This window comes from Diorhabda sublineata, chromosome 7, assembly GCF_026230105.1.
Source record: "Diorhabda sublineata isolate icDioSubl1.1 chromosome 7, icDioSubl1.1, whole genome shotgun sequence".
Taxonomy (NCBI): Eukaryota; Metazoa; Arthropoda; class Insecta; order Coleoptera; family Chrysomelidae; genus Diorhabda; species Diorhabda sublineata.
The window spans coordinates 3065175-3088691 of NC_079480.1; the positions used below are offsets into that span (position 1 = coordinate 3065175).

The window sequence follows — 23517 nt, forward strand, 5'->3', positions numbered from 1 at the left end:
ATTTGGTTTATGAAATCGCACTTTAAGTCGACGATCTTCTAGTACCTTCTTAGTGCATTTTTTTCAACATATATCAGTTGCCACCTCATTTGGTCGACCACTGTTATTTTACTCTTGATAACGAATCTAGTTCAGTTTTTATATTGTTTAAGATAAGGCCTTTCAAATAAAAGTATTGTATAACATAACGATGACCAATTTTTCCCACGTCAAACAAATTCACTGAGAACGTTCCCTATTGATGGCTGCCAAACGATTACTAAACAACGTGGCCTCCTCAAACTTCAAACATATACTGTATAGATTGTGTACTTTCTAATACACTGGTATTTACCAAGAAACTACCGCCATCTCTAGATCAGGTCAAGTACTTTTGGAACCATCCTCGTAATTTTCAGTGAGTGTAGTATACCTCGTATTAAAGTCTTGTATATATGTAAAGTTAAGGCCAGTATGTGACAAGTGTGGCCAATATTTTTCAGGTTTTTATTTAATTTAAAAATAAACGAAGATTTTAAGTTTAAGTGGCCTTTGTCGAGGGTCAACTTCGCCCACGCTTAGCTACGCCACTGTATCTAAAAGATATGAAACAACGACCTCTAGAAATCACGTTGCCAATTAAATTGCTTAGAATTTATATATTTTGTGTTTCTGGACAAAAGTTATTTCAAACAACATCAAGTTTATAAAAATTGGTTAAGCAGAACCGGACTTGATAGAATTTTTTCTTAACAAGGTTTCCACTCCACCCCGCCTCTTATTTGACGATATATACTAAAACTAAAATGCTCGGAATATGTTGGAAAATTCGATTATTCTATTTAAATTGCTACTCAGTTGGGTAAATTAATAAAAAAATGCTTTTTTAATTTCATATTTTCAAATACACCCTCTAAGTCACTTTTGTTATAATTTTTTTACCCTGAAGCTGTAATAAAATCTTCTCCTTTGTAGCAGTATAGATTTCTACGTAGAAATCGATTAATTCCAAGAAAATCTAGATTTTATCCTCTTTTTAATATTCTGAACCCGGTCCTGCGTGTTGTAAACATCATCCTACATGTACTATCGTCTCTTTATTCACAATTTTCTTGTTTATAAAAATGTCATAATAAATTTTTTCCTAACCGCACTGTAATGAATAATCCAATGAAATTATTGAGACGTCTGATTATTTATTTTAATTTTCTATTAACCCAACCGAATTTACGATCATTTGGAAGATTATTCATTATAAATTATAGATCTTAACACAATTAAAACTGTAACACGTTATTAATGAAATATTCGTTTTGAAACTTTACATCGTTTTAATTCAAATAAGATTAAATGTGTTTCAAAATATTCCAAATTTGTAAAGTGGAAGCAGGAAATTGCTTCATGATTTCCTGTCCGGAGGCGGATCTAGATTCACTATTCACAATTACAAGATGCGCAGTAGACAAGTGACGTCACCAGTTCTTCTCAGCTGTCAACGCTGTCAACAACGCTAGCATTGTTGTTTGCAAATAATTTATATTATTTATTTAATATTAATAATTCAATATTAATAAATTATATTTATTAGCATAATTTATAATCATGCAATGTTTAATATTAATAGTATTAGGCGAATGTTAGTACATTGATTGAAAAACATGAACTGTAACATTTATATATTTGACTTTATTCACGTTCCATTCCTTCATTTAATAGAGCAATAAAGGCGTACAAAATATTTATTGCTGATCAATTTAGTCTCAATAAATTCGTTAGTTAGAAATATATTCGTTTGTATAGCCAGATCAGCACATCCTCATAACTCGAACATAATGTTAGTGAGGTTCTGCGCATGCCACAAACCTTCCATTATCCTAGTAACCTTGTTTTTGATTGGGTAGCCTCTCGAATAACCTCAATTGTGATAGCGAAATCAAGTTATATTCTTCAGATCGGATGATATGATAAGATGAATGAAAAGATACTAACTCGTTACTACCCCTATTTATTATCATTAATTTAGTGGTTAATAAACGATATAACTGGGGTTTTTAGAACGATATAATTTTTGTTTTCCAGGTAATGTACCGTCGCCACCGAAAAACACTTCTTCAAACTCAAATCAACAGGGTTTCGCGACCTTGATTGTAATGATAGCAGTTTTGTTCATCATAGTATTATTCTGTTGTTTCGCCGCACCCGGTATACGAATGATGTGCAAGAGATACATCTTCAGGCGGTGTCTACCTAACGACCACAATATTGATAATGGTAGGTAACTTTTTGTTAATAAATAAATAAAAACTCGAAAAACTAAACTTATATTAAATTCCACAGGATAATTAAAAAAAAAAAAGATTTTCTAATTTTGAGGTTAATTCTTAAAATATTTCAGTTTATGCCAGACGATATGGCTACGATACCCGAGATGAAATAAATGAAGTTAGCGAATTGAAAAAAAAGGTAAACATTATATGATTTTTGGTGTCGTTTGTACATAACAGATGTTCGCTTTTTGTTTTGAAAAAACATACTCCTTCAAGTAAACAAACCAGTTCTTATGTCGGCTTCCAAGTGATACTCGATTTGACACATATTTGAACCTAAAATATCCAGAGCCGTAGTCAGATCGTTTTAACCAATTTCAACTATTTTAATTATGTTTCAGCTCTTTTAAATTTTATATTGGGGGTTGCTTTTTTCATAGGACGAATTTTTATTTTTTCTGCTATCTATTAGGAGTTAGTATAAGCTTAAGTCAAGTTTGTAGGTTCTCCACCCCCGCCATCTTGGTAAAACAAATTCAAATGTTTTTCATCCTGTATCCCTTAAGCTAGCGACCCTTTAGAAAATTTTAAAGGCATCACTTTTAGAAAATTGAATTGTCTACAACTTATTTTCTATTACTTTTTATCGTAATATGGAAAATAAAAAAGTTATAACCAAAAATAACTGAAAAGTCTCTTTTTGGCTCTATAGCTCTTTTTCTGGTCATTTTATAATGTATTGATATCATAGCGACCTTATAGAGAGTTTTAAACGAATTATTTAAACTACAAATTTCTTTAATTTCAAAAATTCTTCAATATTTTTTTATTTTCCATTTCACGATGAATGAAATGGAATTTTACTTTTGTCTAAATCTTTTTTATTATCCATTTTACGATAAAAAATAATAAAAATAAAGTTATAGACAATTTAATTTCCTACAAATAATGTGAAATAAAATTTCCTGTAAGGGTGCTAGTTTACGAGATATAGGGCAAAACCCTTCGCACCCCTTTTATCCAAGATGTCGTTCAGGAGACAAACTTGAACATAAACTCATACTACTAATTTAGTAATTCAATAATAAATTTATGGAAGGGTGAACAATTTTGTTTTCTGTATGTACATCTACAAATTTGTACGTAAATTTTTATTACTCATCATATAACGTAAACAATCCCTGAAAAATAGTTTGAGAGACATGAATTCATATATTCTGAAGAAATATTCGCCGTATCGGGTGAAACCGGCATTAAATTTATGGTACTAAATTTTCAACATCACAATTTCTATTTCAAATTAACCGTATAATGTTATTTTATGACAAAAAAGATATCTAACGATAACCTACTAAAAGCTAACGACACATTTTATTGGTGTTTCTGTCTAATTACCAGCGCCCTGATGTTTAAAATCTGAACTTGAACGAGCTAATACTACTCATTATAATACTAAACACTGCCCCATCACTCAAATTACACTGCCTGACGCGCTGTTTCATAACCGTCTACTGACTCTGATTGGTAGAGATTTAATCATAACTCGTGAACTGGCAACACTGCGTCCCGATAGCACTTTAGGTTTGTATTGTTGTTTGTTGAAAATGCGTGAATAACATTACAAGCAGCATTCATGATTCAATATTTAGTGAAATCCTTTGCAAATTGTATTAAGATTAATTGTTTGTCAAAAGCAAGCGTGTTAAAAAGACCGAAACGTTTCAAATATGAGCTTGAATCGATTAACCACTATCCATGTGAAGTAGCTCTGGTACAACTGGTACCGTACGGGAATTTCGACCGTCTGCGCACGCAGTTCACATCCAACCGGCGCATAACCATTCGTGTTTTATGCAGGATGTTATACAAGGATTTATACAAAAACACATGTGAAAACTTATCCGAGCGATGACAGAAGGTAAATAAGTTCGAAAATCACTGGAGATGAGATCTGGATATTTGAGAATAATCCCGTGGCACTTAAACAATGTCATCAGTTTTTTCAATGGATTATTTCATCTGAAAAAATACCACTTGAAACCCACCAAAATATTAACATCGGCCCGTGGTGACGTATAAAACAGATTTGTTGGTTTAAACAAGCGTTAGATACAAGAAAAATGGCCTAACATGTTTCTTCTTCGTCAACAACGAGTTAATTTTGATTTCCAAGTTTGATATCGCTCATGTCTATTAAAATCCACTTTACCTACCAGATGTATCGACCTGGATTTTCCCGAAACTTAAAAAATGCCATTTTTCAACACCTGACATTGAGAAGGTTACGATAGATTGAAATAAATGCAAATTAAAAACAAATTAATCAATTTATTTTGACTGTTTATTAACATTTATGCCTGATATCTAATTTGGTCGAACAACGAATCAATACAGTCGCATTCATACTATTATTTCAATTTTTTGGATCGCGTGGTATGTTACATACATTCAATCCTTCCTCTTTAACTTTTATTTATTTTGAGTTTAAAAAAATGAAATTCCAACGATTTTGTTTATCTATTAATATGTGTTATGAAAGGCGTGCCAAGTGACTACTACACAAATCAACTGTGAATAAAATTTTGTCATGGCTTGTCTCATTTATATTTGTCTTACCTTACATTCTTACTTGTAGGTGAATACGTATTTTCCACAATTAGGATAAAACAACAACATATTTATATGTCGTGATTATAATGTCAAAATATTATCCTAGATAATTAGTTGAATTACAATTTGAATATCCTATAGAGAAAATTACTTATTTCGATTTAAAATATGGGCATGCTATAAAATAAATCGACTATAATCGGATTAAATATGACCCCAGTTGCCTTTTGTTTAGCAAAAACATCTACTAGCGATATAGGAGCAATGTTGCCACATGTATAATTTTTTCGGGAACTAAAATTAACGTGTAACAGATCTGATAAAAAAGTACTTTTCGAAGTGAAAATACCGTTTTTTTCTCAAAAATAAACTGTCATTTGTCTGTCTGCTTCCAAAAGAGAGCATCATCTGTCTTTAGAGATCGTTTTTCTCAAAAATAAACCATCATTTGTCTCTATAATCTGTCTTTTTCAAAAATAAACTGTCAACTTTCATCAGTGACTATTTTTTCACTTTAAAATGAATCATCATTTGTCTCTAGAGACTGTCTCTTTCAAAAATATCCAATCACTTATCTTTAGAGTGTTTTTTCTCAAAAATATATCATTTGTCTCTAGAATCTGTTTTTTTAAAAAATAAACACTCATATCTCTTTAGAGTCTTTTTTATCTCAAATAAATTATCATCTGTCTCTGAAGACTTTATATTTTAAAAAGAAACCATCATTTGTCTTTTGAGGTTGATTTTTCTCAAAAATTAAGTATTATTGATCAATATTGTACAAAAACTAACCGTCATCAAACTTACATCACCAGATAAATCACCCAAAAAAGATACATTTAAGTATTATTAACTCTAAGACCAAAATTGTATAAGTTACTTAAAAGGCTTAAAAGACAACAAATATAAACAAAATGTTTACTAATGGAACAAGTTGGCAACGTTGTATTAATTATAAGCTGCCGCACAGACGCATTATCGAAATGCGCCTTATGTGGCGATGATTGAGTGATCGTTAAGCCAATCTTACACGAAGCGACTGGATAATACGGAATATAAATTGTAGATTTGTGGCCGCCATAGAATTTCAATTGGGTGAGTGTACGGAATAGGCTGTGTTTTTTCTAATCGAAAAATCAAATAATTCAAACTAATGACACACGAATTGTGTCCTGGCTGGTTGTTTTAAATTGACAACTTCATTAACAACAACACGAAATGATTGAAATTGCTTAATCAAACGAACTGTTGAACTTGTTCAGGAAAATGAATCTGGAAGGTTTCTGTATTATTACATTTAATTTGGACATCTTACAACCCCAATTGAGTTAAATTAAAGAGATTCTAGTTTTCTATACATACTACAACCTAATTTATATTAATTTTAGCAATCAAATTTGGAAAATAAACATCGGGGAAGATCCCCAACTACAGATGTTAATACCGTGAGTTGTAATTGAAATACCCCAGTTTGGATTTTGTTTGTTTTATCAATGTAGTTTTGTTGAACATATTTTTCCATTGGTGTGATGAACTTGCTATAAATTTGAAACTAGATTAGTCCTATTAATGTTTTTATAAAAAATATGACTAACCTTTATATTTAAGTTATTTTTTATCTCCATACAACATCATTTTAATATTATTTGTATTCTAGAAATACACTACAGCCTTTACCCATCCTATAATTTGCGTGATACATAACAAATAAAAACAATACGATTGATTTTGATATTTTAAATATTTAAATTGTTTATTCATCTCCTTTATCAATGATCCTTTTTGCAAATCTATTTTCCAGCATCCTTCTAGTATTCCCCCTTTAAGCTTTTATGTAATTTGGTTAGTTTTTCTTATCCAAAGTTCCTCATTGGTTTTTATTTCCCCAAAATTTCTTCTCAATACCTTACTTTCCTATATAGCCAATTTTATTTCTTCTGTCTTTATTAAAACCCAAGTTTCACTTCCGTATGTATAATAAACTCGGCTACTACCCAAATCCGTAGGCATCAACAGATCCCCACAATCAATACCGATCTTGAAAACATTCTGGAGTGGAGTGGAAGCAATCTGATTGAGTTTATTTCAGCAAAAACTCAGGTAGCTCAGGATTTAGTTAAGTCTTGACATAAAATATCACTATCACCGCAAATTCGCTTGTCCTGGCATAGTCACACGGCCGATTTAGCTAAGGCAACTTCACATAAACTTGGACCCCTTTTTAAGACCAAAAAGCTATACATGCTATTCGTATATGTATACAATTATCTTGGAGTTACCCATATCAATGATATAATCATCTTCAGTTTAAAAGATATACACAAGCCGTAGAAATGATAGAGTAAGTAATAATCTGTAATATTATAAAATTATTTTTCTACATAATGATGTACAAATTTGTTTTTGTATTGGCTGACTAGAAAACGTCAAACATTTTTAAATTCATTCCGTATCTAATTATACCCCAGGTCTAAATTTAGTTAGCTCATTGTTTTAAAACAAATAAAAAGTGTTTACGATTGTTTCTTAGGAAGCCGCCAGTACCTATTTTTATCTATGTATTCTACATTAGTCATTTTCTGTTCACTAAACACCTTTAGTGTGAAAGATACTTAATTTTGAATTTTATTGTTGTACATTAAATAAATTGAAATATGTTTATTTACAAATTGCTTGTTTATTTATAAAATAACGAGCGTATGCCTAATAGGAGTTTAATTTATTATATAGTGGAATCTAATCTAACAAACCTAATTATATGCATACTTAAAAAACGATTCTACAGGCAAATATTATGTGTTCAATCACACTATTTAAAGACCTAAGATTAGTATGTGCCTCACAGACTAAAATTTATTCATAAGAATATTGAAGATGTTTATTACTAAAGAAAATTAAATCAAACTTCAGATAGAATATGAGATTAATTACTTACTGATCGTTTTACTAATTTGAGGAAAGAAACCGTATTAATGTGAAATTTAGATATCTTTCAATTCCTATAACATTAATAATTAATTAAATAATTTTGGAAAGTACTAGTCGTTTTAACAATTATAATAAACAACTACTTGAATACAGATATAAAATGAGGTTACGATCCTACGTCAGACAGTAATAATTACTGCGTTCGACTATGTAAATCTGATTATTATGACTGTTCGGTATCGTTCAGCAATACACTTTATTTCGAGCCCACTGCTCGGTTCGTGTTAGGTTATATACATTTTTGAACACTCCGAATGACATCTCTGCTCCGAATTTTGAAAGAGAACTGTCAGATTTGTTTTGACTCTTGACGTTTAATACTTATCAATTAGCAATGTTTTCGACAGTTGTTATGTACTTATGTATTGTTTGTTGCTTTTGCACAAATAAAATAGTTTTATTCGTAAAACTTCAGAACTGACTGAGTATAATACTTACCATCTCCAAAGGTCACGAATAGCCAATTCAGTATGAATTAGATCTATACAGCAAATAACCATTTAAAAATTCGATTAGTATTATATATTATTACTGTTCGGCAATTACCACCATCAATCTGTACAACCTATGATCATGTGATACAAATTGCTCTGTTCCGCGAACAGCATTATCGAACGCAACTAGTGCATTCCAGCATGCTGTAAAAATGAAAACAATATGGCTGCTGGGAGGCAAAATATTGCTCTGTCAGTTTATATGGTTTGTTGTTTTTTTTGTTGGAGTAATTTAAAAGTTGTAATGTAGAATAAGAAGTAACCGTGATAAGGTTCAATTATATCAATAAGTCACACATTTTAAGAATTTAATAAATTATTTTTGGAGTAACGAAATATATAAAAACATTGTTTAATAAATCCATGGCCATTGGTTTTTCTCTATATTCACTGAACAACGGTAAAAGTTTTTTTTATACGAGTATTAAAACTATAAGATTTATATCATTACATAAAATATGAATGATGTTAGAAACATGTCAAGACTAACAATATAATATCCGTTAATCTTTTAAAGTCACTTTTTCCTCAAACCACCCTTGTATTTGCATGAAATCCATATAAAATAACTCATTTTCTCGTTATTTTCAATAAGTTTCACAACGTTTAACTCTATTCAAAAACATATTTAATGAAATATTCGGCTTGTATTGACTAATAATGTTTCAAATTCTTTTGTATAATCGCAATGTTTTCCACTTTAAATTATTACCAGGTGAAAACAGTTATTGTAGATGAACAATGTCGCCTCTAGTAAATAAAAACAGGTGAAGTTTACCTATATGATCTAATAAAAACAAACCCCACGACCTTAATATGACCTAGAAAATAATTTGGAGCTGTAAATACTTTTCTTTATTTTCTAAATACTTCTATAACTAAACTACACACGATCGACAAAAGAAGTTCGGAAGATACAACACAAAAATAAGAACACTAGAAACACAATCCAAACAATGCTAACTAAATGTTATGGTTGCCCCCCAGCGGCCATATTTGTATTATAAACGTCAAATTCTTGGATTGCCGTATATTCAGATATTCTTAGGTGATGGCAAATTTATGTAAACGTAGTCCTGTCATATTAGAATAAGTGATTTATGCAAATTTTGTCTCATGGGATATGAATTTTAAAAATTGTAAAAATAATTTGAAAGATGACAAAATTATAAATTTTATTTGAAAATTGAACTGCGCATTCTCATTTTCAATTTACTGTATAACTATAAAACTTTTTGCTACTTTCATTTCTATTCTCCTGTTTGTTTGCCTGTGTGAACTTTCTTCGCATGTCATTCCCGCTAAAATACTAACGTTGTTGTTTGCTTCGTTGATATCTCAAGTAAAATGTCTATTTTATTAACTACAAGTGAATTTATTTAAAATATTGATGATAGATTTATCACAGCTATTTAGAACGAAATGACTTGATGGTATTATATTTCATATACAAGCATGAAATTTTCGTTTTGTTTACGTTAAAATCTCTCTATTGAAAAGCCTGAATACGAGCTATAACGCCCCCGTGTAAGAGAGAGAACACTGTGTCCTTTTCTAGTTACTCCTTTCAAGAAATTAATGTTACCCGCGCATGCGCGAGGCGTCGATCTCTCAGGTGGTCTTGCGAATGTAATAAAAACAGACTAGACTTGTATCAACTTTCGTTTGTACCACTTAAATATATTCATTTGATTCATCTTCTTATTGTAATCGCATTATTTATGTTTATAAATGTTATTTTCTTAAAAAATCTTACATAATAATTTGAATATATGTTCCAAATATATGCCCCAGTAGTCAATAACATTGTTTGATAATTTGAACAGACCACTGTTTCGAACGCTTCTCTTATTGGAGCCGCCATTAATTTATTGACTCAAGGCCATCCAATCGCATGAACGACCACTCGTGTCGAAACTTTCCAAGACAGGGACTTTAGTTTACGTGAACGAAACGCCATCTACCGTACGTAATCATATACAATAATATATTTAAACGGATTATTTTTACAGGTAGCACAAGAACAGACGAGGTCTGCACACCCACTGTAATAATTCTTCCTAACGGTAGAATGTTGGTGGTTGATAGAAACGTCTTAAGAACCGAATTAGAATTAATGGAGATTAGCGCTGATCTTTTTAATCCACACGTGGGTAGCACTCCTAGTATCTTAGATTCTAGTGATACATCGAAGGGTATCTCCCCTACTTCTCTCGGAGTGCCTCCACCTACTTACGAAGACGTTTTTCCTGATTTCCCTCCATCCTACAGCGAGATCAGCATCGTACAAAAGTCAGATGAATTTGAGGATTCGAAGGAGCGCAAATTAAGTGAAGATGTAGTGAACTGTAATGGTTTGATAAACCAAAATGTGAATTGTGAATAGTGGGGGAATATTGATGTGAGCAACGAAATTTTTTTATAGGTATTAACAGTAATAGCAACACAACGATCAAAAAATATTTTTTTTATGTGAATTATCAATTTATTAGGTGGTAAGTGAAAAATTATATCATTAACATAATTTTCCGTTAAATTGTTTTTGACCGGACCTCGTATAAATAACAATAGCGATATTTTGTCTCATTGGTAAGTAGTAACTATTTTATTTTCGAAAAATTTCCCAACAGGTGAATCAGAAGATGAATAAGAATAGTTTTATCACATACCAAGGTTATTTCACTTTATTCTCTTTTAAAATAAATTATAGCATAATGGGCCACGAAACGTATCAAGTAGGGAGTAAATAATTAACCAACACACACTTTATACCACTACATTTTCCAAATTCAAAATATATTAAAAATATCTCTATATTTATTACTGTTCCACACTGTAACTCTTCACCGTTTTAAAGTTCTAATATCAAGGTCAAGATCAATGCATCGATACCCTTGGAAATTAGGAAGGTATCAGTTTGGCAACACCGAATTCAATTAATTTTCATAGAAATAATATTAAAAATAGAGGGTGCTTGTTCAAGTGCTCCCAAAACTAATGATATAGAGAGTAATATTATTTATCTCTTTCCACTATATTCTGATTGGTTCGTCATGACGTCAAGTTTCGAGAGATGGGAATGTTTTAATCATAAGCGATTTCTTTCCCTCTCTTCCTTCATCACAATTTTATATTTACATGCAACTCTCTCTATTTATAATATTAACTCTATGATAATTTTCACTCATATAATTTAACGACGTTCACTAGTAGAAACCTAGTTCGGTAAATGTATGCTTTGGCTTCTGTTCGCTAGATGGCTCTGTAATTTACAAAAAGAACGATTTAATAACAATTGCGAATTATTTTATTGAACTTTTATTATAGGATTTATGATATTTTGAATATATTCAATCATTTCATTTATTTTCCACGGAAATAAATACAAATTATTCAATTAATATTCATAAATTACAATAATAATTTTAGTGACATCGTGCTACGAAAATGTGTACTACACAATATTTGTCTAGGTGCAATTTCATGTTTAAGTTTGACTTTGGCTTAGAGCGTCAAATAATTTCGACTGGAGCGCCATCTTAAATTAATGCAGCGTCAAGCTTAAAAACACTAAAATATACCACCTCTGTTAATAGTCTGAACGTTCATGATAAAATAATATATAGTTGATGTTTAGATTCGGTGCTGCATTAATTATAGATGGCGCTGCTTTGAAAATTGTACCACGTGACCTCTTTTGAATGTCTAAGCAGGCGTCAAGGGTCAACATGAAATTGCACCTTCATTTTTTGTAATTATATTTAGATTTTTTTATTTAAAAACGCAGGCTTCGAAAGAACAACTGTAATATTTTTCTACGTATCTTTACAAATTAAATATAAAGTGATACAATATATGAACAATAGAAAAAATTATGGATGAAGGAAGAATAATGAAAGGGACATCTAATTCTCAGTATTTAAAAAGAAAAAGAAGATAATAGAAATTATTTAATGTGGATATAGAGTTAAGCTTAAAAATAGAGATATTGTCTTATGACGTTACAAAGTACACGACATTACCTCACTTTATAGTAAACGTAAACAAACAACATAATAATAAATAATATAAAATTAAATAGTGCCAGTATATCAACTCTGAAGTAGTATTCACTGGACATATTGTTCTTGTAAATGTACCCAAAATGGAAGCTTTCATAGCTACCCAGTTGCTGTAATTTGTGACGTCACAAAAATATATCGTGTGGGATTAATAAAAGTAGACCGTCCTATTACTTGTGGCCGTCACCACTCTCTATCTATCTCTCTCTACTTGCTAGTAAAGGCAAATGTTGTTATCCTCTTTTTTTGTTTTTGCCACTATGCCACGTCATGGTGATCCAATCAGAATGGAGTACAGACAGATTTTCTCTTCTTCTACTAACAGTTCGAGAAAACTTTCTCGTTCTCTTTCTATTTTTAATATTAACTCTACGAGTATGGAGGGCATTTAATCAATGACAATCAATTCAGTTGATTTTCATTGCATTTAATAAAAAATGTTATTTGTAAAGTTTTATTTTCGGCATCTTCTATTTGTTGCTAATTTAATATAAGGAAATTATATCTGAGTGTGGAATTTTCATCTAATTTCACTAAGTGTTACTAATTTTTAATTAAGAATCTATTATGTCAAATATATTGGTAGTTGTATATATGTTTGAAAAATCATTTTGCCGATATAAATAAAGTGATTCCATTTTTTAAATTGTTACTACGTTTGATTTGAAAGGTTTAGATAACATATTATCTATTAATGCTTCTGAATGCTCTTGATTTTAGGTCTTTAAGACTTAAAGAAAAGTCGAAACGTCAATTTTTATCTTTCTTTCAAAAATTATTAAAAAAAACTAATTTTAAAACAGAAGAGGCCTAAAATCAAGAACATTCAGAAGCATTAATATATCAAAAGGTCCAAGAAATGAGAAATTATCTATTTATATATTGATACATATCGCAAATAATGAAAATAACTTAAGTCGTGTGACTAAATAAGAAAAAAACATTTTTTTTTGTCAAAAATCTGTTCGATAAAGCCAGATAACAAGTTTTCATTAAGAATTAATGATAAATTAACACACGACATTGTTTTGAAAATAACAGAAGTAGTTTTATTTAAATGACTGTCACTTTTTTCTGTCAGATCGAAATGTCATGAAATTAGACACGCAGTTTTTTGATAGTTGGTACTTTATAAACGTCATATGGTTTTGACAATAGCAGCTTCATCAGTGTGTCAGTGACACGACTTATTGAATGAAGTTATACGTAACTATAAATTGAAAAAATAAAACTATTTTCAACAAAATCAGCATGCAATTACGAGCAAATATAAGTACTGAGATGATTTTATATTTGTAATCAACAATTGTTTCTAGAAAACAAGTATATAGTGTCAGGATTGATAAGAATTGTCTCGTTTAACCACCTCGCTTGTAAAATTATCAAAATATTCACATGGATAGCATGAAATGTTATTAAATATATAAATATAATAACAACCGATTATATAAATAATATTTATCCACGGCTGTTGTATATTGTCCCCATTATAAGTCTTCCTGCTCGACCATAATAATATTCATTGGTCACTGCTCTCAGATACTTTCTCGATTTAGCTACATTATATTGTTTTCTTACTAAAAATCGATTTTTATAAATTTAGCATGTAAAATACTACTAAATATTATCAATCAAAATTAATAAAGTGACTTTTTGATACCACCAAAAATTAAAGAAGTGGCTGGAGTTGCCTGTTCAAATTTAATGTCGGCGCAAAGTCAAGGAAAGTATATAATATGGCATACGAATTCTTGTTAAAATATTTGTCAAACTAATACATCGATTTTTGTGTTGATTATTATACGGTTATTAAAATTTTTGATAACTATGTACTATGTATAAATGAACAATAATATATTGTATGGAATATTTGTTATAATAAAATAATAGTGTTTCTAATAAGGTAACAAAATTTTTCAATAAAAAAATTCAGTAGTCGTGGATAAAGTATAGTATTCTATTCGAGTATAATGCGTGGCATAAATCACCACCATTATACAATCTTGAAAAATATACTATTATTGAATAGTTTCAGTTGTTATTAATTTTTTGTCGATTCCGACAATATAACATGTTTTATACAACAGTGTGAATATTCAAACTTACGATAATAAAACACCCCAAATTAATCGACTTAATTTTAAACTCTATATTATGCAATTCTAGATATTACACTGTTTTCCTTTCTTTGTGCCTTATACTTATACCTACATTTTATAATATCTTTGTTGTTAATGGTCCAATAAATAATGTTTATTTACTATTGTGTTTTTATGCTTAATCACTTACCTAACCCAACTCTCACAATTCACATGAATTCAATATTATAGATACAATTAGAAAAAAAAGACTCATTAATGAATAAATTGGTGTTTTTTGCAAGCTGTGAAACGCTATAACATGAGAAATTTTCAATTTTTCTAAAATTACTTTATTTACAACAAACGACTTTTAATTTTTACAGAAAATAACTGAAATTGCTGTGTTCGGTTATTCATGTCTGATGACTCTGTTAGGTATTGCAGGTCAATACATTTTATTTCGATCTCACTGCTCAGCTCGCGTTCGTTTAGATAAATTTTTGAATACTCCGAGTAACGTCTTATTGCTAAGATATTTGAAAGAGTGCTCTCAGAATTGATTTGACTTTTGACGTTTCGTTTGATATTTCAATGCTTATTAATTAGAAATTTTATTTGATAGTGTTGTGTATTGCTTTTGTATATATAAAATAAATAGTTCTTTATACAGCAAATATTTTATGCGGTTCGAGTTGAAGTTATGTCACCGATCTGGGGAAATTTTCTTGAAAATTAAATGAATGGGCACAATCACCTATCTTCTAATCATACTTTTTAAGGTTATACAGTTTTTTCTTGTTTTTTTTCTATTTCAAGGATTTCTTGTGAAATTCACGTAATATAATGAATGAAAAAAGTGTAAGATCATCAAATTTTTCTTCTGATAAAAATACATCTAAAACCTTGACAAAAATTTAAAAACGTTAATGAAAACTAAGAAACGGACAAGCATACAAATCAAGAAAAAACACTTTTTAAACATTTGTAATCTACATATCATGGCAGAAGTAGAAGTGGTTGCAAAATACTGTATGGAATGAATCCGATATCATGGTTTTCAAAGAAGCAAAACTGTCTAGCATTATCTACGACAGAAGCTAAATGTGTGGCAGCGGCAGTGGACAATGAAAAGCCGTTTTGAAGTTAATATTCAGATTTTGAACACGACGATTTCGGAACACACTCTTAATCAGGGCTGCTCTCTAGATCTAGTAACTTTTAGTGGTATGATTCAGGTTTTTCAAATTACTCCTCCTAGTTTAAAAACAAGGTATAGATCTGCTCAAGACCTATTGAATATAAAGGGTATTTTGAGTGATTTTAATATTACTATCGGCTCAGTTCTTTATTGTGATAATAAAAGTTCTATTTTAATGTCAAAGACCAATTCTAAGAGAGCTAAGCACATGGATATTAAGAATCATTTTTTAAAAGACTTAGTTACGAAAAAAGAAATTTTTGTAAGTTATGTGTCAACAGAACAAAATTTAGCTGATATATTAACTAAACTTTTAGTTAAGGATACTTTCATTTACTTAAGAGGAAAAGTAAGTGCAGTCTAAGTTTTGTTTGCTAAGTAGTTAAGTTGCGATTTCATGTATCATTGTATAAAACATTTTAATCGAGGAGGAGTGTTAGTTGGTGAAATGTTAGCAGCCAACTTCATGTATGTCATATGTCTGTTTTCGCTGTAAATGATATGTAATGCAGCAAGCATATTTTTCTTTATATAAACAAAATATTTAAACTTCAAGAAAGTAATCATTATTTCAATGCAAGAAGGCTCTTCCAAGTAATAATCAATCAAATATGTGCTTTAGTCAATTTTTTTCTATGAAAAGAGTTACTTCTAATCAAACCGTTGACATGAGCTCTAGAACTTAATGAAATAATGTTGAAATACTCTTCAAAGATCTTTTAATTGGAAAAAAAGAATTCTTTGCTTATTATAATGAACTGTATAATGGAGTATATGGTGGTGAAATCCTTAAATTAACCAAAACATATATTTGTCATATTGTCCAAACTGGAAAACCCAATATAGGTTACTATGATGAATCAATATGTGGAAGACCTTTAGGAATAAAATTTCATATTGAGTTGTTATATGTCGTTGATGCATACTATAGAATTTTGACAGCACACGTTCATAGTGGAAAGTCTGAAGTGAAAAAAGTTTTTAAATAAATGGTTCAATGGAATAACAGTAGCTTAAAATGGTGATATATACTAGACCAATACCTCAACTGATTTAGAAAATTATGTCTTTGAATTCTTATCTTATCCATTTGACAGGTAAGAGAACACATATTTCATCCAAAATGTTTTTACATTTATTATTGTTTGGTACCAAACTTGATCATAGTTTTAGTCCCAGACGATCAATACATAAGTATTCGAAAGTTCGGAATATATATTAGAGTTGGCATACTTCAGTGTTTAATTTTGCCACATTTCCAGTACAATAATGCTTATATATATAGAATTGTAACGAAGTCTTTGCCAGCTGAAGTATGAACGTGGAAATGAAACACATGATAGGCTGAAAAACACCTAACAGATTCTACGAAATGACGTAGAAAAAATTATACAAGAATTCAAGATTATAAAATCAGACTTTTTATGGATTTTTTCCAACATTTCTGGAGTCGTCATTCTGCTATTCAATATTTTATTGTTGATAGGAGCAGTTGCACCCAGAGTAGAATCAAGTTCAGCTTTTATATTGGTTAGGCTAATAGTCTAGTGATCACAGCTCTTGACCCACGAAAATTGTCGCTGATTTTCTGGATTTAGGTAGTTCTGAGGGTGCTTTATCGATACAGTGAAAGTTAATATCAAAATTTTGACCGCTAAGCGACATATTTTTGTTTAAATTTTGAAAATTTAGAATTTTGCAAATAACTCGAAATCTATGCCAAATTTCGGAAAAAGTGAAAGAATCAAAAATGAAGTTTAAGAAATTTTCTACAAAAAAGGTTCCCTATGATTTTTCCCTAAGAGCTGTCATTTCTTTGTAAAACGCGCTCAAACTTCGGCTGAAGAAGAAACTGCTCGAAAATTCAAAATTTCGGTACCAAAGAAAGTTGTCAGCTAACCCTTGCTTGAGGTCGTCAATTAGACGATTATCTGTATAATGAGACCAATTATATCTTTGAACTCACTCTGTGATAGGAAAAAAACTTCTTTTACTACAGTCAGAAGTTGTTGAATAGCAGCCATTTTCGCAAAATAATGAGAAAACTAAAGCATACATTTTGTAGTTGAGTTGTCGAGCTTCAATTTCCTATCCAAATAAATTCGTAAAACCTTCGGTTTACCATCAAAAATTTGAAAACTCGGCAAGAGCTCCAAAACGACATTTTTTTCTTAAATCTTTTTGCGATTTTCGAGGGATTGGTTTTAACGCATCATTCGGGGGGAAATGAAAGCTTACGTAATATCCATTACAAAAAAGAAACCTCTTTCTACCGGGAGAGTTTCTTCATTACATCAGCCGAAGATTCTACGGATGTAGAGGGCGCCGGCGCAGCAAAACAGACTGATTCCTGCTGACTTAGGAGAAGAAGAATTTTTTGACGGAGAGACCAGTCCTGCAGGAGAAAACAGTGAAGACCGAGCACGGAATTCCACTTGGAAGAAATGCTCGAGAGTGATGATGAAATCGACTAGATTCCTATTGATTTCTTATATTCGATTTTTGATACTTTCTTTATTTTTGATAAATATTTAAATAAAGTTCTCACAAGACTAACGTTTTCAAGGATTATCCCTGTCCCACAATTACAGCAATCAAGATTTTAGAAGAGGATTTCTGGCATTTTAGAGTTTTTTGTAGGTTAGGAAAAAATCATATTTGATGTTGAGAATTGATCAATTGACAGCTGACTCGAACCCAACCCAACCTTGACCCTATCCAACTTCACACTATACTTTTGTTTTATATAGAGTCAAAGTTGGTAATTATGTATTCTAATGTATTCTGATTTTATTAAAAAAGTAGTAGGCGATAAGCACCTTTTGACAGTTTCATGTAATAGTGACACAAGCGAAAAGAAAGGCGAAAGAAAAACGTGCTCCGAAATTGTTATTCCGTTATTATTGTTATTTGAACGCACTTTGAAATCCTGTTCAATAAATCGAACATTGATCAAGATTGGACTCAATTTATTTGCAACTACAAACCCAAAACCCACTGTAAATGAAACAACATTTGAGCTTCTTCGTAGGTAATTTCCTGCTCGGCATTTTTTTCAGAAATGCACCGTTGAAAAAATCCAGTAACACGGAATTCGCTGTTTGTGAGAGTAATTTTGGAGATTGAGGAAAAATCATAGGGAACCTTTTTTGTAGGAAATTTTTTGCACTACATTTTTGATCCCCTCACTTTTTTCGAAATTTGGCATAGATTCCGAGTTATTTGCACAATTCGGAATTTTAAAAATAAACAAAAGTATACCGCTTAGCGGCCAAAATTTTGATGTTAACTTTCACTGTATCGATAGAACACTCTCAGAACTACCAAAATCTTGTCTAGGAAATACTAAGAACGCGGTGTCTTCAAACATGGTACATTTGTTGTATAGATTATGTACTTTTCAATGCAGCGGTATTTTTCAAACAACCTGGGAATTGAGTTATTTAATTCACCCTATTTTTTTTTTCATTTAAGTATATACGAAACGCAAAATTAGGATTTTTAATACATATGGAGCAAAGGGAGTTGTTAATAAATTGTAAATTTAAATTTTTTTGGTATCCATATATCAAAAATTCCAATTACAGTTCAATGTATAATGATGTGATAAATGCTGGTCTTAATTCAGTCAGCGATAAACAGATATATATATCAGATGATAAAATAATGTAAATAAAGTATTGTTACTGCTGAGCATATGCTGTAACTTAAAATAGATACTGTATTTTTGAATTATGGGAGGATATTAGGAAGGTACTCGAGATAAAAGCAATCTAACAAAAAATAGAAAAAAATATTATCAGAATTATAGCACAATGATAGATGATGTTACGAAAAATGAGATTTTCTCATTAATTGAGAATGTGGCGGAAGAAATGAAAATTTCCAAATATGAAATCAAGTTTTCGGTAGTGCCGCATCACTTCGTATACGGAGGTGGAGGAATACTAGTGTCGGTCCATATAACTGGAACAGATTACGATGACAGACAACTTCATATGGATTTGAGTATAAAAATGAGTGAAAAAACCTCCGATGATGATTACGTTAGAACTGTATTCAAAAGAGAAATATTTTTTCACAAGTTTATAGTACCGTACTTGGTGAAGTTTTTGCAAAAAAAATCACCGCCTGGTTCTTTTAAACTTTGTATACCATATTGCTGTAGAACGTTCACCACTGAAGATCGAGATGTTTTGATTTTTAATAGGCTGCAGGATTTAGGATACAAACAGACTGTTGGACAATTGGCTATCGATCAAAATATCATAACTTCAGTTTTAAAGGCGTTAGCTACATTCCACGCTGTTACATATTCGGCGCAATTCGAAGAATCCGGTGAATTTTTGAGCATTATAAATAAATGGAAGCCCGATATAAAAGATGTATTCTTGCTGTCAAATATGGAAAATAAGTTAAAAACTGGTTTGAAAATGACATTAGATATGTTGATGGAAGAAAACAGGTATGATATACGAGATAAACTATTAAAAGACATCCAAAAAGGTACTTTATCTATCATCGAAGACATTCTCTCTAACGTACCTACCGAAACGGTAATTACTCACGGAGATGTCTGGTTACATAATGTTTTTGTTCTATTCGAGGTAAGTCAAACACATAACTTGAGCTATTGCAAATACTTGACATATATTCAAGCCGTTGATTCCTTCAAATCGAGTTAGAAAATCATTATCATTTTGTAGTAGATAAGATTGCTTTATTTATCTAGACTTCTGATATATACCGAGTGAAATGATTATTTTACTAGTACATTAAAGACAAATATACGGCGTTTGATAGTCTTTATTGCCTAGTGCCCCTTGCTCTTCCAATCTTACAGGTACTAAGATTTGTAGTCCAGTCATCTTACGCCAAATTAGGTGAATATCTCGAAAAATTGACATACCCAGTAAATTACCACGTAAAAACTTGTATTTTGGAATCCCAAAACTATTTTGTTTTTGAAGTCAAAGGTCACAAAAATCGATTCTTTTTACATTTTTTGAAAATATCTCGTTTTCTATGTGTTTTATAGTACAAGTATATCTTATCAGTATTGTAGAGAATATAATTTTCCGCAACTTTTGTATTTTAACGTGTTTTTAATACCTTTTTGTACTGTTTTCGAGATAGAGGGCGTAGAGCGCGCGGTCAGAGAATTATCTGAGGTCAACTGGTAGTCCCAATCAAAAATTCGTAATATTAAGGTTATAATTTCAACAAGTTCTAATTTCATTTAACTTCATCTTCTCCTTCATCTTCATCATCGTCTCTCTGCTGTAGAATTTCAATTTCCTCTTCGTTACCGTCTTCAAATAATTCTTTATTTCTGGCCCAAAGGATCTCTCGTCATTAATATGTCCTTAATGAATTATATATTCTAATACATGAATAGTGCAGATAGCAAATGGATTTGCCTTACTTCTTTGTTAATCACAAACTCATCAGAATCTCAGGTATGCTGACCCTTGTTTCTCTCATAGTCATCTCGATTAATATTCAATAAATCTGGGGTGATTGGTGCCATTTCCTGGCGGATATTTTCCTTTAGCTGACTAATGTCCCTCGGATTGTTCATATAGACTTCATATTTGTGTCCCCGCAAAAAATCAAGAGGCGTCAAGTTAAGGTTACGTGGTGGCCAATGGATATCACCTCTTTTGGAAATTAGTCTTGTAGGAAACATCTGTCTCACAGCCGCCAAGCTCTGGAGTCAAATATCCTTCTAACATCGCAACATAGCGGTCGGTGTTAACGGTGATGTTTCGTCCTCGTGAATCTTCAAAGAAGAAAGGACCAATAATTCCTTTGCTTTAGTTTGCTGCCCATACCGTTACTTTCGGACTATGCAGTGGTTCATTTTTGTATTTTTTTGGTCCAATAACGACAATTCTGTGGGTTACAAACCTATTTAAATGAAAATGAGCCTCATCTGAAAAAAGAATGTTGTCAAAAGTGGAAAATCGATTAAGCATTTCTTCAACAAATTCCAACCTTGCCCCAAAGTCGGTATATTTTAATTCCTGTGTTAACTGGAGCTTATAAGGATGCAGCTTAAGATCCAACTTCAAAATTCGCTGTAAACTTCGTCGCGAAAAATTAAAAGCCGCCGATCGCTTCTGATTAGACACATGCGTATTTTCTCGTACCGACTCCACTCTATCAATATTGTCTGTGGTCCTAGACGTTCTTGGACGATCTTTTGCTGGTGGTTTAAACGTGGAATCGGTCTTTTCAAAAAGCTTAACCCATATATTAATTAAATTTGCACTCGGAGCTTCATTAATGTGTCTTAATCTATGTGCGAACACAAAAAGCGCGACGCCTTCCGTCGAAGCGACTCATGGCTACTAAAACTCCACTGGTGTAATTATCCAACCACGCTAGGCCCCCCCGCTCCACCTCACGAAAAAAGATGATGCAATAAGCACTTTCTGTTGCGCCACCCTGTATAAATAATACAAATATTGAAATCTATATTGATTGCGTGGCATCGTTAACTTTTTTAATATCTTCTATCAAATCAATATCAATAACTTTAGTAAATATATTAACTGAACTATTTTCCATTTTTTTTTTGCAGAAAAACAATCCGACAATTGCTAAAGACGTGAAAATTATTTACTGGCATTTGACAACTCTTCATTCCCCCGTGTTAGATCTGGGATATTTCTTCTACTTGAGTTCCTCCGAGAATATAAACACAAATTACGAAAAATATGTGGAATATTATTATAGCGAATTCGCTGAAGTATTAGTAAGACTTGGTACAGATCCCGCTAAATTTCCTTTTTTAACTTTACTGCACCATTTGGAAAATTACTCTTTAATGCCTTTAGTGATTGCTCTCGGAGGGATACCTTTAATAATTCTCTACGATGAAATGAAAGTTGATGTTGAAGAATACGAAACGATGCAGTATGCAAACCTTCAAGGAAATGTTAAGAATCTTATTAAGAAGAAGTTACTTGGAATCCTGGAGCTACATTATAAATATTATGGAGAATAATACAGCAATTTTTTCAATAACTGCGAATATTTATTCATTTTAACATAATGCCCGAGATACTAGATGCTCAAGCTAGTATTAGTTAGCTAGTAACTAAATACGTGCATACAAAATTGATTTTTTTTAGGCTAGTGTGCAAGGATAGTTTAATAGTACGGCGTTTTATTTTAACAGCTCGTAGCGTACCTTCCCACTGATTTTTATTACCCTGGCTTTGAATACTAGCTTCGTGTGGCTTACAAAGCTAGTATTCGATTAGCTTTTGAACATTTTGTTTTCGTAGCTGTAGATAAAATGTTTAAATTAAGTGAAATTGAATTTATTCGTGAAGAGGAATGTCTGTACGTGATTCAGCACTACCAAAAATACATCGCGAATTGAGAATGGGTATCCGGGAACAAAGCAACTCTCCCGCCAAATCAGGCAAAAATAAGTGGCACTTTTCGAAATGGTTCAGGCTATTTTTGACCGACTTATGACTTAGTTATAGATAAAACTGGAAACCGAGAATTTCAGTAACCAATTTTGTCACTCACTCACTGACTAAGTCTAAGGGGCTAAGCAGACATAGAAGCTTCAAATTTAGAATACAATCAGTGTTCAATGTACAAAATAAAAGAAATTGGAATAATTCGTGATTTCGGTTCAGTTTTGTCGATACATCAACTGCATTAATAATTTTAACTTGTAGAGGAAAAGCTTTCCTGTATCAAGACCATTACAGAAATGATCTCACGAAATTGGTCTACCTCACAACTGAAAACAACTCGACGAGACTCTCTCTCTTACGACTTCGTTTGAAAATGATAGATTGTACACTCATTTTT

General features: G+C 31.3%; 2 protein-coding genes across 14 annotated transcripts in view; both read left to right on the forward strand.

Annotated features, from left to right (window-relative positions):
- LOC130446353 (uncharacterized) overlaps window positions 1-14660 on the forward strand; it is a 31610-nt gene extending 16950 nt beyond the window's left edge. For 10 of the 13 annotated variants that reach the window (XM_056782562.1, XM_056782561.1, XM_056782565.1 and 7 more), the window contains 2 exons: window positions 2059-2250; window positions 10351-14660. In XM_056782562.1, coding sequence (XP_056638540.1) covers window positions 2059-2250; window positions 10351-10724 — 566 coding nt within the window. In that variant the 3' untranslated portion in view covers window positions 10725-14660. Of the gene's footprint in view, window positions 1-2058; window positions 2251-2374; window positions 2443-6244; window positions 6302-10350 lie in introns of all 13 variants that reach the window. The other 3 variants (XM_056782568.1, XM_056782570.1, XM_056782569.1) reach the window with 2 other exon arrangements.
- A 460-nt stretch (window positions 14661-15120) lies between these two features.
- On the forward strand, window positions 15121-22710 carry LOC130446500 (uncharacterized). The gene is made up of 2 exons (XM_056782800.1): window positions 15121-20285; window positions 22265-22710. The coding sequence occupies exons 1-2, from the start codon at window positions 19494-19496 to the stop codon at window positions 22688-22690; spliced, it is 1218 nt and encodes a 405-aa protein (XP_056638778.1). The 5' UTR covers window positions 15121-19493; the 3' UTR covers window positions 22691-22710.
- The last annotated feature ends 807 nt before the right edge of the window (window positions 22711-23517 follow it).

Coding starts and splice junctions, on each gene's coding strand:
- LOC130446500 (XM_056782800.1), top strand. CDS start 19,494: ATGATAGATGATGTTACGAAAAATGAGATTTTCTCATTAATTGAGAAT. Junction 20,286..22,264: donor ATGTTTTTGTTCTATTCGAG/GTAAGTCAAACA, acceptor TTTTTTTTGCAG/AAAAACAATCCGACAATTGC.